This window comes from Pseudorca crassidens, chromosome 8, assembly GCF_039906515.1.
Source record: "Pseudorca crassidens isolate mPseCra1 chromosome 8, mPseCra1.hap1, whole genome shotgun sequence".
NCBI lineage: Eukaryota > Metazoa > Chordata > Mammalia > Artiodactyla > Delphinidae > Pseudorca > Pseudorca crassidens.
The window spans coordinates 21,828,872-21,854,127 of NC_090303.1; the positions used below are offsets into that span (position 1 = coordinate 21,828,872).

Here is a 25,256-nt window from a genome sequence, read left to right on the forward strand (position 1 = left end):
AAGGCCTAGGTGGAATTTTCTTCCAATATAAGGCTGTTTCTTCTACATTGAAAATCTGTTGTTTAGTGAAGTCACATTCATTAATTACCTTAGCTAGATCTTCTGGATAACCTGCTGCAGCTTATACATCAGCACTTGCTGCTTTTACTTTGCAGTTTTATGATATGGAGATGGCTTATTTCCTTAAACCTCCTTAAACCAAACTCTGCTAGCTTCAAACTTTTCTTCTGCAGCTTCCTCATCCCTCTCAGCCTTTACTGAATTGGAAAGAGTTAGGACCTTGCTCTGGATTAGGTTTTGGCTTAAAGGAAAGTTGTGGCTGGCTTGATCTTCTATCCAAACCACTAAAATTTTCTCCATATCAGCAATAAGGCTGTTTCACTTTCTTATCATTCACGTGTTCACTGGAGTAGCACTTTTAATTTCCTTTAAGAACTTTTCCTTTGCATTCACAACTTGGCTACCCGGATGAGGCCTAACTCTCATCCTATCTTGGCTTCAATATGCCTTCCTCATTAAGCTTAATCATTTCTAGCTTTTGATTTAAAGTGAGATGTGCAACTCTTCCCTTCACTTGATGACTTAGAGGCCATGGTACGGTTATTCACTGGCCTATTTCAATATTGTTGTGTCTCAGGGAATAGGGAGGTCTGAGGAGAGGGAGAGAACCAGGGGACCAGCCAATCAGTAGAGCAGTCAGAAGACACAGAACATTTATCAATTAAGTTTGATGTCTTATATGGGCGACGTCATTCATGATGCCCCAAAACAACGGCAACAGTAACATCAAAGACCACTGACCACATATCAACAAAACAAATAATAATTTTGAAAGTTTGAAATACTGTGAGAATTACCAAAACGAAATACAGAGATGCAAAGTGAGCAAATGCTCTTGGAAAAATGGCGCCAACAAACAAGCTCCATGCACAGTTGTCAAAAAACTTCAATTTGTGAAAAACACAAATTATATCTGTGAACTGCAATAAAGCAAAGTACAATAAAATGAGGTACACCTATATCGATTTTTTTCCACCAAAATTTATCCAAGGCTTATTTATTTATTTGTTTAGTTTAAAATAGATCACTGTGGAGTCGAGGTCACTGAACTCTTTCTCCTGAATTACTACAGTAACCTGCTAATTAAAATTAACTTTTCCTTCATCCACCATTGTCCTTTCCAATTTTTCCCCACTCAACATTTAGTGATCTTTCTAATATACAGATCTGATTATATGAACCCCAGATTAAAACCTTTCAGTGCCTTTGCAAAGCACTGAGTATAAAAGCCAAATCTGCCCTATATGATCTGATCCCTATCGATCTCTCCAGCCTCCTTTTATACCACTGTGCCCCTTACTCGCTACACTCTAGCTATATTGGACTTGTCTCACCTCCTCAAACTCACAATGCTAGTGTAATTTAGATGCGCCACCTCCATGCTCTCACAGTACCACGTACATACCTTTATTATAACATTTATTGTATTGTATTCACTGGTTTGTCTGTCTTGCTTCACTAGGATGTAACCTCCTCAGATGGCAGAGAGACCAAACTTTATTATCTTATCTTTGCACTCCTAGTTTCTAGCAGTACCCGACTCAATAAATGTTTGCTGAGGAACTGACTGAACAAATAAAGGAAAATAGAGATGACAGGTGGAAGAGGAACTAGGCTAGGAAAAGATAATATTTGTTTTCAAATATATTAAGTTTGAGGTGGTACCTGTTTAGTGGAATGGAAATGGGCAGGACTTAATAAAGAGATTGGGTCTGCAGATAATGATTTTATCCAATGACAGGACTAGTAACTGTTCTTAGAGGATTTAATAAGGTCTTTTTTTTAATGGTTGGAATGATGAGAACAGGGTTTTGAAATGCAACTTAAACTAAATCTAAATTTTAAAAAGGCATATGATTCTACGAGTTACAGAATGAAAAATGAAAAAATAATTTATAATTCAAACATTCTTAACTTATGGAAAATAATTTGATTATGCTATCATTCAGAGCATTATTAAACAAATTTGTATTATTACTTTACATTACCAGGGCCAAAAAAGGTAACTCTATTGGCTCCCTATCAAATTCAAGATACCAGATCACAAGAAACTGATTCTTACCACATTTAATACACTTAAATTTTCATCAAATTTTCTCTGCGTAACTAAGAGTCTGCCCATTAGGCACTGAGTTAATCTGAAAGTGTACAGGTGTTATTTTTATTACTGCTCTGCTTTTTGTTAATATAATATGATTTTTAAGATTGACTTCTTAACCTTTACGATATATAAAATGAATATTTAAAACTGAAACTTGATCTTTTTTCTTGGTCATTAAATAAATTACTTTATTTTTGACCAAAAAAATACTGCCTCCCCCAAATAATCTTTACTCTCTGCCAAGATTTAATATAGTGGCTGTTAATAATTGTGAAACTTGGTCTTATGAAGATACCCCAATGCCATCATAACCACACACCACCACCACACTTTCTTTTTCTTGAGACTATCTCATGGGTAAGTCTGTGGCATACGTGCACGTACACACTTTAATTTCAATGTCCTCTGGGCTGGAGACAAGATGGCGCAGTAGAAGGATTTAAGCTCACCTCCTCTCACGAAAACACCAAAATCACAACTAACTGCTGAATGATCATCAACAAAAAGGACTCAGACCTACCAAAAGTGATATTCTACACCCCAAAACAAAGAAGAAGCCACAACGAGATAGTAGGAGGGGCACTTTCACAATATGATCAAATTCCATACCCACTGGGTAGGCGACCCACAAACTGGAAAATAATTATATTGCAGAGGTCCTCCCACAGGGTGAGAGTTCCAAGTCCCATGTCAGGCTCCCCAACCTGGGAGTCTGATATCGCAAGGAGGAGCCCCCAGAGCATTTGGCTTTGAAGGCCAGTGGGGCTTGAGTGCAGGAGCTCCACAGGTCTGAGGAAACAGAGACTCCACTCTTGGAGGATGTACACAAGTTTTCACATGCACTGGGACCCAGGGCAAAACAGTGACTCCATAGAAACCTGGGCCAGACCTACCTGCGGGTTAGGGAGGGTCTCCTGTGGAGGCAGGGGTCAGCTGCGGCTCACTGTGGAGTCAAGGACACTGGTGGTGGACGCTCCAGGGAACACTCATCAGCGTGAGCTCTCCTGGAGGTCGCCATTTTGGCACCGAGACCCGGCCCCACCCAACAGTCTGCAGGCTCCAGTGCTGGGACGCCTCAGTCCAAACAACCAACAGGGTGGGAACACAGCTCCACCCATCAGCAGACAGGCTGCTTAAAGTTGTCCTGAGCAAACAGCCACCTAGAAACACACCCCTTGACACGACCCTGCACACCAGAGGGACAAGATGCAGCTCCACCCACCAGTGGGCAGGCACCAGCCCCTCCCACCAGGAAGCCTGCACAAACCCCTGGACCAACTTCACCCACCAGGGGGCAGACACTAGAACCAAGAAGAACTACAATCCTAAAGCCTGAGGGATGGAGACCACAAACAGAGGAAGTTAAACAAAATGAGATGGCAGAGAAATAGGTCACAGATGAAGGAAGAAGATAAAACCACGGAAGAAAAACTAAGTGAAGCAGAGATAGGCAATCTACCTGAAAAAGAATTCAGAAGTAATGATAGTAAACATGATCCAAGATCTCAGGAAATGAATGGTGCACAGACTGAGGATACAAGAAATGTTTAATGAAGAGCTAAAAGCTTTAAAGAGCAAACAGAAATGAACAATACAATAACTGAAGCGAAAAATACACTAGAAGGACTCAATAGCAGAATAAATGAGGCAGAAGACCGAATAAGTAAGCTGGAAGACAGAATGGTAGAAATCACTGCTGCCGAACGGAACAAAAGAAAAAGAATGAAAAGAAATAAAGACAATCTCAGACACCTCTGGGACAACATTAAATGCATCAACATTTGCATCATAGGGGTCCCAAAAGGAGAAGAGAGAGAGAAAGGGACTGAGAAAATATCTGAAGAGAGAATAGCTGAGAACTTCTCTAACATGGGAAAGGAAACACTCACTCAAGTCCAGGAATCACAGAGTCCCATACAGGATTAACTCAAGGAAGAACACACTGAGACACCTATTAATCAAACTGACAATAATTAAAGACAAAGAGAAAAATTTTTAAATCTTTTAAAATATTAAAAGATAAGGGAAAAAGCAACAAATAACATACAAGGGAATCCCCATATGGTTATCAGCTGATTTTTCAGCAGAAGTTCTTCAGGCCAGAAGGGGAGTGGCATGATATACTTAAGATACATATGTTCAGATTTGACAGAGAAATCAAAAGCTTTACAGACAAGCAAAGTTAAGGGAATTCAGTGCCACTAGATCAGCTTTGCAACGAATGCTAAAGGAACTTCTGTATACAGAAAAGGCCACAACTAGAAACAAGAAAACTAACAAATGGGAAAGGCAAACATAGAATAAAGGTAGGAAATCATCCACACACAAATATGACATCAAAACCAGCAATCGTGAGAAGAGGACAGTACAAATTCAGGATATTGGAAATGCATTTGAAACTAAGAGACCAGAAACTTAAAACAATCTTGTATATATACATAGACTGCTATATCAAAACCTCATGGTAATTTCAATGTCCTTCTCAATGCCATTCTGGTTAAGATTTTAAAAAGTTTGCCAGCATTAATTTTTTTTACTATATAAATATATTATCTATACCATAAATATTTTTTTAAGTAGTATCAGCCATTAATACATCCACAGGTAATTAGAAAAAATGTGGAAAAGCTCTTCACATTTCTGGAATTGAGAATTTGTACTAAAAGGTCAGGCTGTACTAAAATATCAAGTTTACAATGTGCATAATACCAAACCAAACTCCTATTTATTATAATCATACAAAATTAACTTTATATTTTACACTGTAATATATGTATTTACAGTTGTCCCTTGAACAACACAGGTTTGACCTATGCAAATCCACTTATACACAGATTTTTTCAATAAATACATACGATAGTACTACACGATCTGCAGTTGGTTGAATCTACAGATGTGGAACCACAAATATGGAGGGCTGACTGCAAAGTTACAGGTGGATTTTCGACTGCCCTGGGGCAGGGGACCAGTGTCCCTAACCCCCCTGTAGTTCAAGGGTCAACTGTAGTTGATTTTCAAGTTCAAGAATTAGAAAGCAGCTGTGCCAAAAAAGGAAAAAAATTTTTTAATGGTTTTCAGATTTTTGATTATGGTAAAAAACACATAAAATAAAATTTACCATTTTAACTACTTTTAAGTTTACAGTTTAGTAGTGTTAAGTATATTCATATTGTTGTGCAATAGATCTCCAGAACTTTTTCATCTTGCAAAACTGAAACTTCATACCTGCTGAACAACTCATTTTCCTCTCCCCCTACTTTGTTTCCTTAGATATCTTGTATAAATGCAATCATACATTATTTGTCTTTTTTGTGATTGGCTTATTTCACTTAGCACAGTGTCCTCAAGGTGCATCCATGTTGTAGCATGTGACAGGATTTCCTTCCTTTTTAAGGCTGAACAGTATTCCATTGTATGTTTATATATCACATTTCATTTTTGCTTTCATCCATCAATAGACATTTGGGGTGCTTCTACCTCTTGGCTACTGTGAATAATACTGCTATGAATATGAGTGTGCAAATATCTCTCTGATAGGGAAGTTCTTCAAATAAATTTTATCCAATGACTATTCACTATCCAGGAATAGTGAGTGCTTCAAACTAAATGTCTGCAATTGTGTTACTGATAAGCAGTTGGAAGAAAAAAGTGTCAAACGCCAACATGTGACAATGGAAAGGAATAAAGACTAAAACTTCAGTTAAATGTAGCATATTTCTACTCATAGATGGACAATGACTATTCACCTTACATAGCAAAATGCAGCCTCCTTACCAGTAATTATTATACCGTCATCTTTATGAGCTTCATCCATTTCTTCAACATGGACTTCTGAGTTCACATCAATCTCTTTCCCTGATAACTGTAAATAAGCTTGAAGAGAAGATGCAACCTTGACAAGAACAGATCCTGTGACAAATTTAAAGGAGAGCTTATTAATGCAAAGAAATAAAAAGTACTAGAGCCTATTATAAAAAATGATTGAACAGGTAGCATTGCTCCTGATACACTGTCTTTACTCATCAGCTTATTTTATTTAAATAGCTGTACCTTTTCCTTACTCCCAGGTATTCCCAAGGCATTCACAGTATCTTCTGTCAAGAATATGAGTCATTAGGACATCATGAACTACTATTTCTCTTTTTGCCAATAACCCTTGTCAACTCATCCAATACCAGAAAAGTGAAGAGTTTAATACACATGCAGCTTATAGACAGAATTTACCATTAATTGAGAATTTACTAAGAGCCAAACACCTTCATTATATTATCTTTTAATTTCTCTCTCAACTTTATGAGGTATTATTATAATTCCGATTTTACAGATAAGAACTTGCTCAAGTTTCCACTACAGCTACTGCTGGAATCAAGATCCATTTCAATGACAACAAACCTATGCTCTTAACCATTCTCGTGTTTCATACACTGCTACCTCATTGTATTACAGGACTTGTAACCTCACTGATCATTATAATACAACCAGAACCCTGAGCTCTTGTGCTTTCAGTGGTACCTTGTTTGGTTGGGGGTGTGGAGAGGGCGATAACAAAAATTTAAAATGGAAATATTTAAATTTCAACTGACTAACATTTCTTTTTAATGGATTACAGACTTTTTGGGTACCTGAAGCAAGACACTCAACTTTATTTCATCTACAATCTTACAATAATTCAACTTCTAAAGGACGAAATAAGAAAAAGTACTCTGTTAGGAAGGAATCATTTTTCAAAACAATTATGTGGTTTGCAGTGCAAACTCACCAGTACACTCCTGTTTCAAGAGTTTTTCTTTCTCTATTTCTCATATATCAAATAAATAAGAGAGGCCTTTCCCATAAAGCAGTAACCCCAACTCTGTGGACAAAGATGGTCAGGATGACATCCATTGTGAATGTTGTAAAGATTCCTTTTAGAAGGCATTTATTTATGGGTCTTTGTGTGCTTTCTAGTTTGGTTAACATCAGCTTAAGTTTCAGTAAATAATTCCACGTCTTCTCAGCCTTTCTAATGGGAGCTGATAATCTGGGGTTAAGAATGATGAAGTTTCATATTTAGTACTCAAAAAGGGGGGAACAAAGCACATAAATACAATTGGTTTACCTTATTTAAAAAATAAATTGCTTTTCAGGGTTTAAATGTAAACTACTAACAGGAGTTGCCCATAAAAAGATATGAGAGCTTTAGGAAAATACAAAACAAAAACAAACCTGGAAAATGTCAGGAGGAATAGAAGATACATGTTTTTTCTACCAAACATACTTTAAAAAGTAGAAAATAACAGATTTTAAAAACTTTTTCTAGGACATTACCTCTACATACATCAAATGTAATAATTTTATGAACATCTTTCTTTTCTGTTCTTAAATAAGGGATCTTAAATCTGTCAGAGTTTGTTTTTTTTTTTTGTGGTACGCAGGCCCCTCACTGCTGTGGCCCCTCCCGCCGCAGAGCACAGGCTCCGGACGCGCAGGCCCAGCGGCCATGGCCCATGGGCCCAGCCGCTCCGCGGCACGCGGGATCCTCCCGGACCAGGGCATGAACCCGTGTCCCCTGCACCGGCAGGCGGACTCTCAACCACTGCGCCACCAGGGAAGCCCTGTCAGAGTTTTAAAAATGTTAAGCAATGCAGATAGTTCTATCCCCATCTCTCTCCACATCCTTAAAAAGCAAAAACTATCACTATTAAAACTCCATTCCTATTTATGAATGAAGAATTCTCATGACTTGAAAGCTTTCCCAAATGTCCCATCTCTAAGACTATCTTCTTTAGAAAGGAGAGCTCCTGTATGTCTTCAACCTCTTTTCACTTCAAAAACTGCTTCACGGTTATTGACATCAATACCATTTTTAAAAAATTAAAAAGTGAACTAATACTAACAACAGCATCATTAATTGAAGGGATACTATATATTAAGATTAGTGGCTTTATCAAGGACAATTTTTAAGCGGAAAAGTCAGTACTCAGATGCAGTTCTGACTCTCAAGCCATAACACAGCCTTTCTGAATGAATGAATAAGGTCACTATGTTAAGTTTCATAGGAAGAGAGGAAACAAGCATTGTGACATTCTTTTTCACTTGGCAAAATGGCCATAGGAGCTGAAAGGACAGCCTAAGAGACTCAAGTAGCTGGCTCTTAAACCCTACAGCAAGACAGTGGCAGAGTTGGAAAGGATTCCAGATGTCTTTACTATTAAGCAGTAGAATCCTGAATAACTTTCCATCACTCCAGAAAGTTGCTGTTCCCAAGTGTAGTGAGAATTAGAGACCTGAATTAAGACAGAAATCTTTGTTTCCAGTTATCTTTAAGCTCCTGCCAGTATCATGGTCCCAATAGGAGAAAACACAAAATTGTAATCCCAATCAAGTCTTGCAACATCATATGCTATTTCAATAAGTTACTGGAACAACAATCCAAATAATAGTTAAAAATAATTAAAGTGGATGAAGATTAGCAATGCTTTTTGTTTTACTTTTTTGCCCATCCATACAAAACAGGAAACAATTTTCATGTAAGAGCTGGTATTCAAAACTTTGTTTCTACTCTGTTACTAGTTACATTAAATGTAGTAATATTTTTCCCCTTGGGTCTTCATAATACAAGAAAGCAGTTATATGACCTTTTTTGACATTTACAAAATACCCTGAATAGTATTATTGAAGCTCTTAGAAATTTAGTGAGAACATATTATCCTATTTAAAAGGAAAAAAATATATGATCTTGAGAAATCAAAAAATACCTGTGTCTCAGCAATAACTTCAGTTTCAGACGTCTGTGTTTGTAGTTTTATTTTGACATTGACAAGAGAGCCTCACTGGGCAAAAAGCTATTAAAAAGTGTTAAAACTTTAAATTTTAAAGTATTTAAAATTTAAACTTTAAGGTTTAAAGTATTTAAACTTTGCCAACATGGCAAAGAAATTACTAACAGCAGGAACAACTGGTCTCTGTGGAGGTTTTTTCCCTGTTATACACATAGCCTTGTTCTGGCCCATATGCAAGAGCTTCCAGACTTTCTCTAAAACATTTTTTATACAGAGCTATGGTTCTTAACTTTCTGAACCCAGGTCACTTAAGCCACTATAGCCAAGCTACTCCAAGTACCCAAGTCACTTGCCAGCATGCACGTGTACATCTATGTGCATGCACGCACACAAAGACTTGTATATTCAGCCTTCAGATGATTAAAAAGTGTATAATTATTAATGAAAGACTTGGACTCTTAGAATAAGCTATTTGTATTAGAAATAAGATTACAGAAAGAGACATATCGTAAGCCTGATACTACAAGAGACCAAGTCAATAATCACTTTAGAGGACCTTTTGGTGATACCTTTATTGCAGGATCACGCTTTTAAAAGTATTACTCTAGAGTAATGGCCTGAGAAGGTCCTCTTACAAGTTAGCAGGAAAGCTTCCAAAAGAATGTATGAGAGCACTTTCCCTCCAAAGAATATTCTATTTCCGACATTAAACTGAAAAAACCCAAACACTAACACTAGAAAATTCCACAATAACAGTCAATAAATTACAACATTTTTGTTTGTATTACAAAAGGAAAGATAGTCTTCATGGCCATCTGTTCCAAAAGTTTCAAAGATCACTGGTCTAGAGGGCTAGTATTCCAGTCTTTAAATCGGGTTCGAACAGAGAAAAATTTTATTGAAATCTCTATGTCAGTGTAGATAAGATAATTTGACCATCTGTTTCCTGAATGTTACATAAAACCTTCCTTACACCATATGTCAAAATAAAACATTCTACTTGGCTAACCTTTATGGGATTTCAATTCCACTTTTCCCAGTTGGCTGACATAAACATCTATGGCACCCTGATAAGTCGAGGCACTTAGACATCCAGAAGACGAATCTAGGAGGAAGGAAGAACCATAAGCATAATCGTCTTATTTGAGTAACTGAAATTATAAACTTGAATTAAAAGGCTCTACTTCAGCATTAGGATAAGGAGCTAAGAGTCCTGCAAGGTTTTGTATTTTCCTTATAACTATACCATCTTTTGCTTTAAAATGAAAACAGAATCAGCAACCTAGAAATCTACAGCTGGATAACTAATAAGAAAATCCCTATGCTTGTAGTAATCTCCAAAACTTAACTCTAAACATGTTTACTCTAAAACCTAATGCGTAGGAAGGACACAAGCAATGACAGCCAAGACCATTAAGCACCATTGATACATTTAGTTTATTATCAACTTTCAATATTTACTAAAGAACTCTATTTCACGTACAGTCACATATAAATAGTAGCGAAGTTAACAAAAATCAAAACTCTTATATTTTCTCCTTTTAGCAAATTTGCTAGTACTAAAAAGTGCGGCTAATAGTGAAAGATTACTCTAGATAAGGTTTTGTTGCATTTCTTAGAGGGACAGAGATGGGGGGGAGGGAAGGAATGACCTGAAAAGTGGGTGAAGCTTGTTAATATCTAAATATTTCAAGTTTCTGGAATTGAACAGATTATCTTTAAGTCAGGGGAAGAAAATTACAATTAAGGTGGTCCTGATTTGACACTCAAATTTCCCTAGGTCAACAATGAACCCAGTTTTCAATCAGCCAACATTTCAAGTTCCAGGAAAAGCTGACAGTCAGATAAACAAGAGAATTATGTTGAAGAGTCAGTGCTAGGTAGCTTCTCCTTTTTCCTCCTCTCCCACAGCAACAGAACTTTCAGTTCAATATTCTATCTGATTGCCCTGAAAAGAGCAAAGCATATTTTTTCAGAGAGATCTCTTAAAAAGCATATTTTATCAGGAGGTTTTATTACTTCAAAGTAGAAACCAAGTAGGGAGTATGGTGAAAATAATGCCAAAAATTACATTGTACTTTTTGCAAAATGTGAAGCAAAAAACATTTGTACACTCACAAAGGAGCCAACATTCTTCTTTACAATAAATGTTAAATGACTGTAAACAAAGACAAAAACTTGCGAAGAAACTGTTTAAATTTGACTTCTAGATAATTTATCTCTAACCTATAATCAAAATGCCATTTATCAGATACAGTGTATTTAATTTTTACGTGTCAAAACCGAACACTGAAGCTGGGAAGTTAAGTCACTGGATATAAATGACAGAACAGCTGGACAAGGATGAATATTTCTCTTCTCAGGCACCAAGAGAAACTCCTTTAAAAATCTCTTACTACATCCTAAATAAGTCAAGTAAATATATATTACGGTAAAATAATGTGAACTACAAAGTGTCTATTATCCCAAATTGAACAAAGTAAAATTTTTGAAACAACAGTTTAATTTCTTGCTTTCTCTAGGGGGAAAAAACCCACAAGATTTTTATATGGTTCATAAACAATACTTTTTATTTCTTTTCCCCTTCACATGGGACATAAACAACACCTAAATAATTATATCCTAAGCCACTAATTAATTACATCCTCATGTTATCGGTCTTGAGTTCTAATCATGGCCCATAAACAACACCTAAATAATTATATCCTAAGCCACTAATTAATTACATCCTCATGTTATCGGTCTTGAGCTCTAATCATGGACCATCCACTGGAGGCTGTCAAAAAAATTAAAACTCAAGATGTGTTTTCAAAAGAGAAAGCAAATGTGGTATTTTAAAAGCTACATAGCAAGACAAATACTAATTTTCTTTTGTATTCTATAATACAAATGATTGGAAAGAAAAATTAATTATCAAGAGTCAAATTAAGGCTTCATTCACAGAATTTCATTTTTCGGAGACTCACAAAACAGAAAAATTCTATTAAAGCTCTTGGAGGAAGACTTAAGGGAAATATGCATTAGAGATTAAGAAGTAAACAGAAAATTATTAGTCCAGACAGTGACTGGAATAAACTCCCACAGAGAGTTTTCTATCACCACAATTTTGGACAAAGATTTTGTTCATCTGACAGAGACCACTGAGTTTTCCTGGAAAATTACACAGACAAAAGAGAAAAACTGATGTCAACTACCAGCTAAAACTATATATAACCAAATAAATAGATATTTGTGATATATACTCTGCTATTAAGCAAAGAATAACAGCTAAGCTCAAAAGGATAAAATTCCAAACTTTTCTCTTTTCCTTCAGACAAAGGGAGAATTCTCTTGAAATTGTTCAAGCATGTTCAGAAAATTCTTCTGCATTTTTATAATTTCACCTCAAGTGTCAACATGTAGATAACTAAGGAACAGCAACACAAAAGATATCTCTTGATTTCTGCAACTTGATTCCTACACTTCCAAAGCTACACTAATTGCAAGAACAAGGAATGAATTTTATATATAGGATGTAAAGGATTTGCAAAGGCAGAATTTTAAGGTCACTTCAAGGAACGTTTTCTAAATTAATGTCCTGCTTAGGTATTCTATGTTAGGGAGATAGCATATAGGAGGCTGGGCTTATGAGAGACACACAAGGCAACCCCTACTGCTCCCCACACCCCCCCAAAAAACCTATGAAGATATTCTTTTTTAAAAGATATAATTACCAGTATACAGCTTTGGGCAGTGCCTTCCAAAAGAGGCAACATAGGGCAGGGAAAGTAAAGCCGGGTGAGCAACTTCTATTCCACCATTATCTACTATCAAGCTCTGCTTTCTCCTGTTGACTTTTTTTAAATGGAAGATGACCAGGTATTCCAGAAGAAGATATTATTTTTAAAAAATATGAGTCTAGGTAAAATCAGGCTTTTGATATACATAATCAAAATTTTTATAGCACTTCAGCTTCTAAGAGACCTCTATATGTATTATGGAAATTAGGAAGAACAGGGATGTTCTTCCTAACAAGGATGTTAGAATGTATTTACAAAATCCAAGTGACTGATGAGATTACCTAAGAAGCTAATCAATTATATTATCTAAACTAGAATTAAAGAACCATAATTACACATATTCTTCTTAAAGGAATCATGGAGATGACACAATCCATTTTCCTGAAATCAGATAGTATAATACCTAAATCACCTCTAGTCTCATAATATTCCAATTTGATACTATTATATGGCCTTTTCTCTATATCCATTCCAGTATTTTGAAGCCTCTGCTAATCTAACAAATTTCCCTCTCAGGTACCTAAATCACTTTTTGTTTCTTTGTAATTGTTTTACTTCTACTGATCTCAATTTCTCAAAATCCAAGTTACTCAATTGACTTTAATTAGGGTGTCATGATTTGCAGAGTTGCCTTCAACTTTCTCCAGCAGATCTTTTACTCTAAGGAAAACACAAACCAATCAATCAAGAAATTTCAAATAAACATTACCCACTTGTCATCTTTGGGATTAAGGCATCAAACCCCAAATTTCTCCAGATTCATAACAACAATGGTTTTCAGACTCTACAGCAGGGTCGCCAAATTAGAGTCCCCCTCTTGTTTTTCTTAATAAAGTATTATTGTAACACAGACACAACTATTTGTTCCTATATTGTCAATGGCTGCTTTCATGTTAAAGTGAGAGAGGTCCATAGTACAGATAGACCGTGTGGCTCACAAAGTTTAAAAATTTTACTATCTGGCCTTTTATAGATAAAATCTGCTGCTCCTAGAGCAAAACATTTTGTTTTGAGTTTTTCCCCAAAAAAAACAAGATGTAAAATTTGATTCTATTTAAGACAAAGAGATTTACGAATGAAACCAGCCCTTTTTTCTAAGGCTTCAGTAATGTACACAGATAGGTATACAATTCTTGCTTATAGAAATGAAAAAAGTTGTTGTCTTAAGGTAGTTCAAGCTTTTCATTGACCCTGATTGCTTACTGTTTTCTAGGGGTAATAGAGTTGCTTCCATCCAATTTACTAAAGTGAGAAATAGCACATCACCAAGTAGATAACTAGGACTTTGCTGACTTGCTTAAATATTATGTCAACTTTCTGTTTATTTGTTTAACCTCTTAAGCAGTATGCTATTATTAAACAAAAAATTTAGCAATGTTTTTTGACTTATGAAAGAGCTCGAATGGGTTCTTGAAAAATTGTATGGCATCTCCTGACCCAGTTGTCAGCAGAAATGGGACGTATTCCCACAAATCAGTGACTTAGGTCCAGATATATTCAAAGGAAGAAACCTATCACAGGATCTAAACAGCTTTGATTTCTATATAAATGTTGGATGATTTCTGCTGTGCTCCTCTCTCACTTCCTCTCCCATTCTCTTTTCCTCCCTTCTTTTTCTGAATTAATGCTTGATATGAAAATATACATAATATTTTGAAATGATAGTACAATGTTTTACTCTTTTTTATTCATTTAATAAAATGTCAGGAATATCTTTCTATATTGTATACTATAGAGCTAGGTTATTGTTATTGTTAAAGGCTGAGTAATATTCACTTTATGAATGTACCATACTATAATTATTCTCTTACTGGGAACAACTTAAAATGTATACTCTCTTTTGCTATCATAAACAAAGAGATAAATGCCCTCATGCATATATCTTTATATCCTTACCAGATTTTTCCTTGAGATAAAGTTCTAAAAGAGGAAGTGCTAGAGCAAAGCAAATGTAGATACTTCCAATTCTGATATATGTTTCCAAACTGACCTACAAAATGGTTGATCAATTCATACTTGAACTAACAACTGATAGGAATCTCTGTTTCACCATAACTTTCTCAACAATGGATATTATCAATGTTTTAAATCATGACTTTATATTTAGATGTTTTGGATTAGCAGTAAGGTGGAACAACATTGTACATGTATATGGACTATTTCTCCTGTGAACTGCTTGTTCATGTTTATCCATGTTCCCATCCCACTGATTGTTCCTTTTCTTCTCATTTGTTGTACGTACATATGGATGGAGATTTTATATATATGTATCAGATATCTTTCTAGTTTGTTACCTGTATTTTATTCTGGTTTATATATATATATATATATTTTTTTTTTTTTTTTGCGGTACGCGGGCCTCTCACTGTTGTGGCCTCTCCCGTTGCAGAGCACAGGCTCCAGACGCACAGGCTCAGTGGCCATGGCTCACGGGCCCAGCCGCTCCACAGCATGTGGGATCCTCCCGGACCGGGGCACAAACCCGTGTCCCCTGCATCGGCAGGCGGACTCCCAACCACTGCGCCACCAGAGAAGCCCTCTGGTTTATATTTTATTCATACAGAAAAAAAAAATCAATCAACTCAGAATTATATACCTAATGATAATATTCTTCCAAAAAGAAGGCAAAATGAAGACATTTTTGATGAGAGAAAACTAAGAGAATTTATTGCCAGCAGACTTGGACTGACTGTAAGAAATGCTAAGGAAATGATACCACTTGTAAAATCATATTTTCAGGATGAATAAAGAGCACTAGAAATGGTAAATATCTAGATAAATATAAAATATTACTTTCCTCTCTTTTAAGTTCTTTAAAATACATATAACAATATAAAGCAAAAGTCTTATCAATGAATCAATATTAAGGGATCTATAATATATGTAGATATAAGATAGCCTATACTATAAAGAACAAGAACAGGTAAATGGATCTATCTGGTTGCAAGTCTTGTGCATTTTATATGAAGTGGCATAATATTAATTCTAAATAGACTGAGAAAAGTTAAAGTTCTATATTGAAATCACTGGAAACTCCAATAAAAAATGCAAAAAGGTATAGCTAAAAAGTCAAAAGGAAAATTAAAATGGAATTCTGAAAAATATCCAATTAATGCAAAAGAAGTCAAAAAAAGGGAGAAAGAAAGAAACAAAAATAGAAGGGACAAAATAAAATAAATAACAAAATGGTAGACCAATACCCAACCATAAAAATAATCATATTAAATGCTAATAGACTACACACTCCAATTAAAAGACAGAGAATTCTAGGGACTTCCCTCATGGCACAGTGGTTAAGAATCCACCTGCCAATGCATGGAACACGAGTTCGATCCCTGGTCTGGGAAGATCCCACATGCTGCGGAGCAACTAAGCCTGTGTGCCGCAACTACTGAGCCTGAGCTCTAGAGCCCACGAGCCACAACTACTGAGCCCGCGAACCACAACTACTAAAGCCCGCATGCCTAGAGCCCATGCTCTGCAACAAGAGAAGCCACCACAATGAGAAGCCTGTACACCGCATCAAAGAGTAGCCCCAGCTCACCGCAACTGGAGAAAGCCCGCACACAGCAACGAAGACCCAACGCAGCCAAAAATAAATTAATTTTAAAAAATTTTAAAAAAAGACAGAATTCTAAAAATGAATTTAAAAAAAGCAAGTTCCAACCATATGCTATGTATAAAAGATGCTTTTTTAAGCATAAAGACCAATTGAGAATTAACGGACAGAAAAAGATACACCACGCTAACATTGAGCATAAGGTGGCAAGAGTGCCTTTATTATTATTAACATTAAGCATAAGAAGGAAAGAGTGCCTTTATTATGATTAGACAAAGTAGATTCAAGACAACGAATATTACCTAGGATAAAGAAAGACATTTTATAATGACAAAAGGTTTAATTCACCAGGAAGACATAACAATCATGAATACGTATGTACCTAAATAACAGAGATTCAAAAGCTAAACGTAAAGCTGACAGAATTAGTTGAAAACTTTAACCCCTTCTCTCAGCAACTGACACAACAACTAGAACAACAACAAAAAAATCATTGCATTACACATCATCTTAAGGGCATGTAGCAATAGGCTAGAACCACAGGCCGGATGATAAAATAAATCATAATAAATGTAAGACAACTGAATCACACAGAGTATGTTCTCTAACCAGAATGAAATTTAATTAGAAATCAATAAAAATAAGAGATCTAGAAAAATCTTAAATATATGAAAATTAAACAAGAGACTTGTACAGACCAAAGATGAAATCACCAGCAAAATTTAAAGTCTTTTAAAATGAATAATAATGAAAAATGCAACATTCCAAAATTTGGGGGACGCACTGCTTAAAAGAACTTATCATTTAAAAATTAATATTAACAAAGTCTAAAATCAATGACCTAACATTTTACCTGAAGAAGCTAGAGAAGAGCAAAGGAAATTCAAGGTAAATAAAAGGAAGAACAAAATAAAGAGCAAAAATCAATAAATTAGAAAACAAACAACAGGGAAATTAACAAAGTAAAAAGTTGGTTCTTTGAAAAGATCAACAAAATTGATAAAGTCTAGCCTCATTAATCAGGAAAAAGAGAATATAAATATCAGTATCAGGAATGAAACAGAGGGTATCAGTATAGATCCTATAGGCATAAAAATGAGTATAAGGGAATACTATGAACATTATGTGAACAAATTTGACAATTTAATGAAATAGACAAACCCCTTCAAAATACCACTTACCAAAATGTAATACCAGATAAAACAGAAATAGAATAACAGAATATCTATTAACAAAATTTAATTCATTATCAACAACATTCTTATTTGCAAGGAAGGTTTCACTGGTGAATTCTATCTAATATTTAAGGAAGAAATTATACCAATCTTACATAAATTTAGAAAAGAGAAAGGAGGGAATCTATTCAACTTCATTTTATAAGGACAGCATAATCCTAATAGCAAAACCTACAGAGATTTTACAAAATAAAAAATTACAGATCAACATTCATCATAAACATGAATGCAAAAATCCTTGACAAAATATTAGCAACCCAAACCCAACAATGTATAAAAAGGATAATAAATCATGATTAGGTACGGTTTATCCCAGGAACACAAGGTTGGTTAACATGCAAAAATCAATGTAGTTGATCATATTAATAGAGTAAAAAAAGAATAAAACATGCAATCATTTCAATAAATACAGAAAATGCATTTGACAAAATTCAACAACCATTCATGATCAAAGAAAAGAAAAAAACTTTCAGAAAACTAATAATAAAAAAGAATTTCCTCAGTCTGGTAAAGAACATCTAGAAAAAGCCTGTATAGCTAACATCATACCTAAAAGGTAAAATAATGAATGCATTCCCTCTAATATTGTATACTAGGATTGGGAACAAGAGTAAGGAATCCTACTTTCACCACTACTATTCAATATCGTACTGAAGAACCTAGCCAGCCTAATAAGGCAAAAGAAAAAAAAAAGGAATACAGATTGGAAAGAAAGAGGTAAAACTGTATTAATTTGCAAATGGAGTGACTGCCTACATAGAAAAGAATTCTGGATTCTAAAAAATATGCTATTAGGACAAATAAATAAATTTAGCAAGGTCACAAGATATATGGTACATGTATAAAAATCAATTGTATTTTGTATATACCAGCAGCAGACCATTAGAAAAAGAAATTTTCTAAAATTCCATTTATAATAGGGTCAAAAACACAAATAAATTTAACAAAAGATGTGTCAGACCTCTACACTGGAAACTACAAAACAAGATGACAGAAATTAAAGATATATATAAATGAAGAATTACACTATGTTCATGAATTGAAAGACTCAATTTTTGTGAGTGTCTCCTCTTTCCAAACTGATTCCAAATATAATTGCAACTGGATTTTTGGTAAAAAATTTTTGGTAAAAAATTGACTAGCTAATCTTAAATTTTATATAGAAAATCAAATTCAAAACACTTTTAAAGAAGAACAGGGACTTCCCTGGTGACACAGTGGTTAAGAATCTGTCTGCCAATGCAGGGCACACGGATTCGATCCCTGGTCCGGGAAGATCCCACATGCCATGGAGCAACTAAGCCTGTGCACCACAACTAATCAGTCAGTGCTCTAGAGCCCACAAGCCACAACTACTGAAGCCCGTGCACCTAGAGCCTGTGCTCCACAGTAAGAGAAGCCACTGCAATAAGAAGCCCACGCACTGCAAGAAAGAGTAGCCCCCGCTCATCGCAACTAGAGAAAGCCCATACACAGCAGTGAAGACCCAACGCAGCCAAAAGTAAATAAATAAAATAAATTTAAAAAAAGAAGAACAAATTTTGAAAACTACCTATTTTAGAGACTTACTATTTTTTTTTATTTTATTGAAGTATAGTTGATTTACAATGTTGTGTTAATTTCTGCTGTCAAGTGACTCAGTTATACATATATATATTCTTTTTCATATTCTTTTCCATTATGGCTTATCACAGGTTACTGAATATAATTCTCTGTACTATACAGTAGGACCTTGTTGTTTATCCGTCCTATATTTACTAGTTTGCATCTGCTAATCCCAAAGAGACTTACTGTTATAAAGCTACAATAATCAAGACAGTGTGGTACTAGCCTAAGAACTGACAAATAGATCAATGAAACAGGAGAGACAGAACAGAAACAGATCCATACTTATATAGTCATTTGATTTCAGACAAAGATGTGGAAGTAATCCATTGGAGAAAGGAAGTTTTTTCAACAAATGGTGATGTAAAACTAGGTATTCATATGGGAAAAAATGAATCTTGATTCCTAACTCACAACAAATACGAAAATCAGAGATGGATCAAAGGTAAAAGCAACAATTTTAAAGCTGTTAAAAGAAACAAAGGATAACAGCTTCATGATTGAAGGCAGACAAAGATTTCTAAGGACACAAAAAGCAATAACCATAAAAATAACTGGTAAATTAGACTTCATCAAAATGGAAATCTTCTCATCGAAATACACTGTTAAGAAAATAATCAGGCAAGCCAAAGACTGAGAGAAAATATAGAAAAACAATATCTGCCAACGGACTTGTTCCTAGGATATATAAAGAACTCCTACAATTCAATAATAAAAAGAAATAACCCAACGGAAAAAATAAATGGGCAAAAGATCTGAACAAAACTTCACAAAAGATACACTAATGACCAATATGCACACGAAAAAGTGCTGAAGGATGGACCTAGAGATTATCATACTAAGGGAAGTAAGTCAGTGTTGGGAAAACTAGTAAAATGGTCTTCTTCAGGCTTCAGAGGCAGAAGCAGGCCTCTGATCGACCTGTGACCCTGCCTGGACTGCATGCCTGCTTGCACACCTAACAACTGCTGCTAGCAAGTCAAGCAGCACTTAGGATAAGAAAGGGAATGGGTCTTGGAATTTCTTGAGCCCTGGGGACCTGGCCAGTCCCCTGGGGTCTGGAAAATCTTGTGACTCACATGATGAAATTAACAGCATTGTTACAACTGAACCAGAGCTGAATTTTTTAGCAAAAACTGCTAATAGTTTGCTGCCTTTAATTATAAACAGAAGCCCCCAGAACTCCAATCTGAAGTCTCACCTGTGTGATGCATGTACCACCCAGGACCCTTCCCAACTGGGGCTTCAGATTGCGTTACTTGGGACTTCCCAGCTGCTGTCTGGATCTGGAAGTAGGTGTTGGCCCAATTCGGTGATGTAAATACCCTGTAACATTTTTCTAATATTCTTATTCTTCTCCTTCTAATGATTTTATATTAAAATTAAGTTAAATCACCTCTCATTAAAGAATTGATTAAAACTTTGTGTGAGACGAGTGGTTATTTTGGCAGCGAATCCAATGAACCTTAAAACCGAAAGCAGGCTTTCGGCAAAACAGTCAGACAAAGACAAATAACATGTGATATCACTTTATGTATAAACTAAAATATGATACAAATGAACTTATTTACAAAGCAGACTCACAGACTTAAGATTACCAAGGGGGAAACGGGGAGGAGGGATAAATTAGGAGTTTGGAATGAGCAGATACAAACTACTATACATAAAATAGATAAAACTATATAGCACAGGGAACTATATTCACTATCTTGTAATAACCTTTAATGAAAAAAGAATATGAAAAAATATATATGTATAATTGAATCACTTTGCTGTACACCAGAAACACAACATTGTAAATCAACTATACTTCAAAAAAAAAAAAGTGCTGAACACCATTAGCCATTAGGGAAATGTAAATTAATACCAGAGATATACTACTATCCACATGCCAGAATGGGTAAAAACAAAAAGACTGACAATAATATATGTTGGTAAGGATATGGAGCAACTAGAATTCTCATACACTGTAGAAGAAAATGTAAAATGGAACTTTGGGAAAAGTCTGGTAGTTCATTATAAAACTAAACATAAACATACCTACTCAAACCAGCAATTCTCTTTTTTAAAAATTGTTTTACTTGGTATTTTAGAATTTAATCCATATTTTATTGTCACCCCCTCACCTGCCCCCTTCATTTATTTATTTGGCCACGCCGTGTGGCTTGCAGGATCTTAGTTCCCCGACCAGGGATTGAACGCAGGCCCTCAACAGTGAAAGCGTGGAGTCCTAACCACTGGACCACCAGGGAATTCCCTCAAACCAGCAATTCTATTCCTAGGTATTAAGAAGGAAAAAAAAATACATATATATATATGTGTGTATGTGTGATATATACACACATATATATTATATATACACATATAAATAAAATAAATATATATATACGTACATATATGCATACATGTAAAATAAATACATACACACAACATGGGATTGAACTGCACAGGCCCACTTATACATGATTTCTTTCACTAAATACATACTACAGTACTACACAATCTAAGGTGGGCTGAATCTGTAGATGAAGAATCACAGATGCAGAGGGCCAACTGCAAAGTTAAATGTGGATTTTTGACTGCAGGGAGGGTTGAAACAACTCCTGCACTGTTCAAGGGTCAATTATATATATATAATATATATATAAATAAATGAATATATATATATATAAAATCTCCACATCCATAAAATAACTTGTCTAAGAATGTTCATAGCAGCTTTATTTACAATTGCCAAAAACTAGAAACAGCTCAGGTAGCCACCAACAGGAGAATGGATAAACAAACTAAGCTTTCTAGTCACCTGCTTCCACGTTGGCACCCCTCTGATACAACAACTAGGTTGTTCTCTTTAAATACAAATTGTATTTAAATACACCCTGCTACCACCCTGCTGTAGTTGGAATAAAGTCCCAACTCCTACCACATCTACAAGGCCCTGTGATCTAGAGCTCTCACTTACCTCACCTCACACCATTTTCTCCAGAAGTCTCCCTTCTATATCTCAAAAATTATAAAGTAATTCCATTTTAAGGGCTTGCACTGGCTGTCCTCTATCTGGGCAGCTGTGCATCCAGAATTTTACATGCCTCTTTCCCATTACTCTGGGCTTAATTCAAATATCTCTTCTCCAGACCCTCCCTGATTGCTAAACTAAGTAGCTTTCTTTTCCCCTCTCTCTATCCCATTACCCTCTCTTATTTATTCATTGTACTATGTGAAATTATCTTTTGTTATTTACATACCGACTGTTTTTTTTTCTCAGCCCGAAGGTGAGCATAAAGACATCTTGTTGACCAACATATTCCTCAGTACCTAAACGAGTTCCTATTATAAAGCAGGCACTCAGTAAATATATGTCGACTAGTTATTGCCATATTCAGGGTTGTCTTCAAATGCTAACACAATCTTAAGATCAATATAAACAGTGACATAGTTTATACTTTCTTCCAAAGTCTTAATAGAGATATTCAAAGAATGAAAGGAATTTAAGAAATGAACACTTCCCTTATTATTAAGGTTAAACATTGAATGACTACCATGCATTGGGCTGTGCTTTACATTATTTAATTTCTCAAAAACCTTGGGCTATATGGGTGATAACCATGTATAAAAATGCAAATTCAGAGAGATTTAGTAATTTTTTCAAAGCCACACAGCTAACATGTGGTAGGACCAAAATTCACAGTCTTCTAAAGTCCATGCTTTTCCACACTATCACAGATCATGATAACTTAATAAATGCATACTTTTTCTCTTATTTTAAAAGATTCTTCCAAAATAGGACTCAAAATTTATCAATGACGTTTACAAAATTAGAAATTCAACCTTTATTTACCTTCACTTATTTGGAATTTTTAAGAGCAACCTAAAGCCACAGATGCCATTTATGTTTCACTGAAGAAAATTATAAAGGCTCATTAAATACTTCTATAATTGTGGTCAGTTATACTTCTTAACACTGAGCTCAGGTAATTTTCTCTGAATGAACAGAGATTTATTTAAGAAAAATAAAACACTTTGCCTTAAAATCTCTCTAATACTTAATAGTGGGAAAAGGGGAAAGTTTATAGGGGAATTCATAATGTTAATCAATTATACACAGTGCAAAACCATCTTCAAAGATGTAAATTACTGATCATTTCATCCTTGCTATTACTATTCTTTCTCAGTATGGATAAATAACCCATTTATTTCCAGTTTTAGAGAGAATGGTTTTCCCTTTACGTTCCCACAATTCCATCCAACAATAATACTAGCATTATCGTATTATATTAGATTTTAAGTTTTCCTCAAATTCACATCTGCCTAAAGGGCCTGCTAGTGGGTAATGAAACTTCTTATGCCTCCCAATTTGGAATATTCCCCTTCTTTTTCCTCCTTCTCTACTGCTACAAACTCCACCCGTGTCTAGGACTTTCTCTCCTCAACTAGCTCAGCTTCTCACTAGTGTACCTTTTTTTCACCCTAGAAACTTCCCTTACTATCCCCAGATGTACCCTCTGATGAAATGGCCTGAAGAGTCAGCAGTGAATTTTGCTTTCTCACTGGAAAACAGGTAAATCCTGTCATGTTTTAGTTAAAATGATTTATAATCATCACTTAGGAAGCCTTTATCTTCTATTTATCCCTCACGGAACACAGAAGTTATAATGTCTAGAAAACTTAAAAAAGGATGTGCACTCTAAACCAGAGAATCCAGAAGGAATGATAGTGAAAAGGACTGTTGGGTATATTCACTATTTCAGTCAGCACAAAGAAAAAGCAAATTTCAAATGTCAAAAAGGACAAAACCAGGAGGCCTGGCATTCACACTGGCAATAAGCCACAGCTGCTCAATAAAGAGGGAGTTTCCCATCCCCAAATCCCCACCCTCTAAGGCCTAGAAAACAACCACCACTCTTAGAGCTCACAGTGTTCCTTCACCCAACAGGCAAGCAGGTGCTATTTGGGTTAGAGAAAAACTCTGTCTAAACTATCTGGAAGAGACTTCCCCGGTGGCGCAGTGGTTAACAATCTGCCTGCCAGTGTGGGGGACATGGGTTCGATCCCCGGTCCGGGAAGATCCCACATGCCGCAGAGCAACTATGCCCATGCAACACAAACTGAGCCTGCGCTCTAGAGCCCGCGAACCACAACTACTGAAGCCAGTGCACCTAAAGCCCGTACTAGAGCCCGTGCTGCGCAACAAGAGAAGCCACCGCAATGAGAAGCCTGCACACCGCAACGAAGAGTAGCCCCTGCTCACCGCAGCTAGAGAAAGCCCACGTGCAGCAACGAAGAACCAACGCAGCCAAAAACAAACAAACAAACAAACAATCTGGAAATGTGAACTTTTGCTCCCACAGGCACAGCATCACATGTGGTGATTAGGTCTAAAGTACCACTAGCCACTATTAGTTCTGGCCTAGGATTAGAACAATTACTATAATTTAAATGGCTATTATTTATTGAGTATTTAAGCATATGTCAGACACTGTGCTAAAGTACTTTATATACCTCACTTAATCCTTACAAGAACCCCATACGATAGGTACTTACTGTTATTTCTATTTTTTTCAGATGTGTAAGCTGAGGTACAGAGAAGTTAGGTAATTTGCCCATGTGTAGAAAGTGGTGAAATCAGAATTCTAACAGTATTCTGACTGATACCAAACCTATAATTATCCAGTATTTATAGGATGATGAACCAATGAACTTGCAGAAATAATTTCACATATTCCTATACTGGGTCTGCCTATATTTGACTAGGCAGAATCCTAATAGGTATATTTGGATCCTATTAGGTTCATCAGCTAAACTGTAGACTTTATTTACTCTAATTAAATATCACAAATATAGCTATTTTAAAAAGCACACAAAATTTACCAACCACTTAGCACATACCTACTGTGATGTTACCCATCTTGCTTTGTAATGTTATATTACCTGTAAAAGAGAAAAAGACAACTTTATACATTAGGGATAATCTAAAAAGGAACTGTGTTAATGGTATCCTAAAACATGGTTAGATACCCACAACATTATTTAATAACATTGTTATTGTTGGCAATTTTTCTCAGATCACAAACCTAGTGAGAGATTCAGTTGCAACTCGAAAATAAACAGATTTAGGCAACTATACAAATTCTCTTCCTCCACCCCACCTTAATCTTT

At 35.6% G+C, this 25,256-nt stretch overlaps 1 protein-coding gene across 6 annotated transcripts in view; it reads right to left on the reverse strand.

Annotated features, from left to right (window-relative positions):
- Nucleotides 1-25,256, reverse strand: part of FAM185A (family with sequence similarity 185 member A) — a 150,383-nt gene that overhangs the window by 99,032 nt on the left and 26,095 nt on the right. For 5 of the 6 annotated variants that reach the window (XR_010945401.1, XR_010945400.1, XM_067746022.1 and 2 more), the window contains exons 5-7: nt 24,987-25,028; nt 9,932-10,027; nt 5,936-6,070 (exon numbers count right to left, since the gene is read on the reverse strand). Coding sequence is in view for 4 of the 6 variants with exons in the window: in XM_067746022.1 (XP_067602123.1) it covers nt 5,936-6,070; nt 9,932-10,027; nt 24,987-25,028 (273 nt within the window). In the remaining 2 variants the exon portion in view is untranslated. The remainder of the gene's footprint in view (nt 1-5,935; nt 6,071-9,931; nt 10,028-24,986; nt 25,029-25,256) is intronic. The other variant, XM_067746023.1, reaches the window with a different exon arrangement.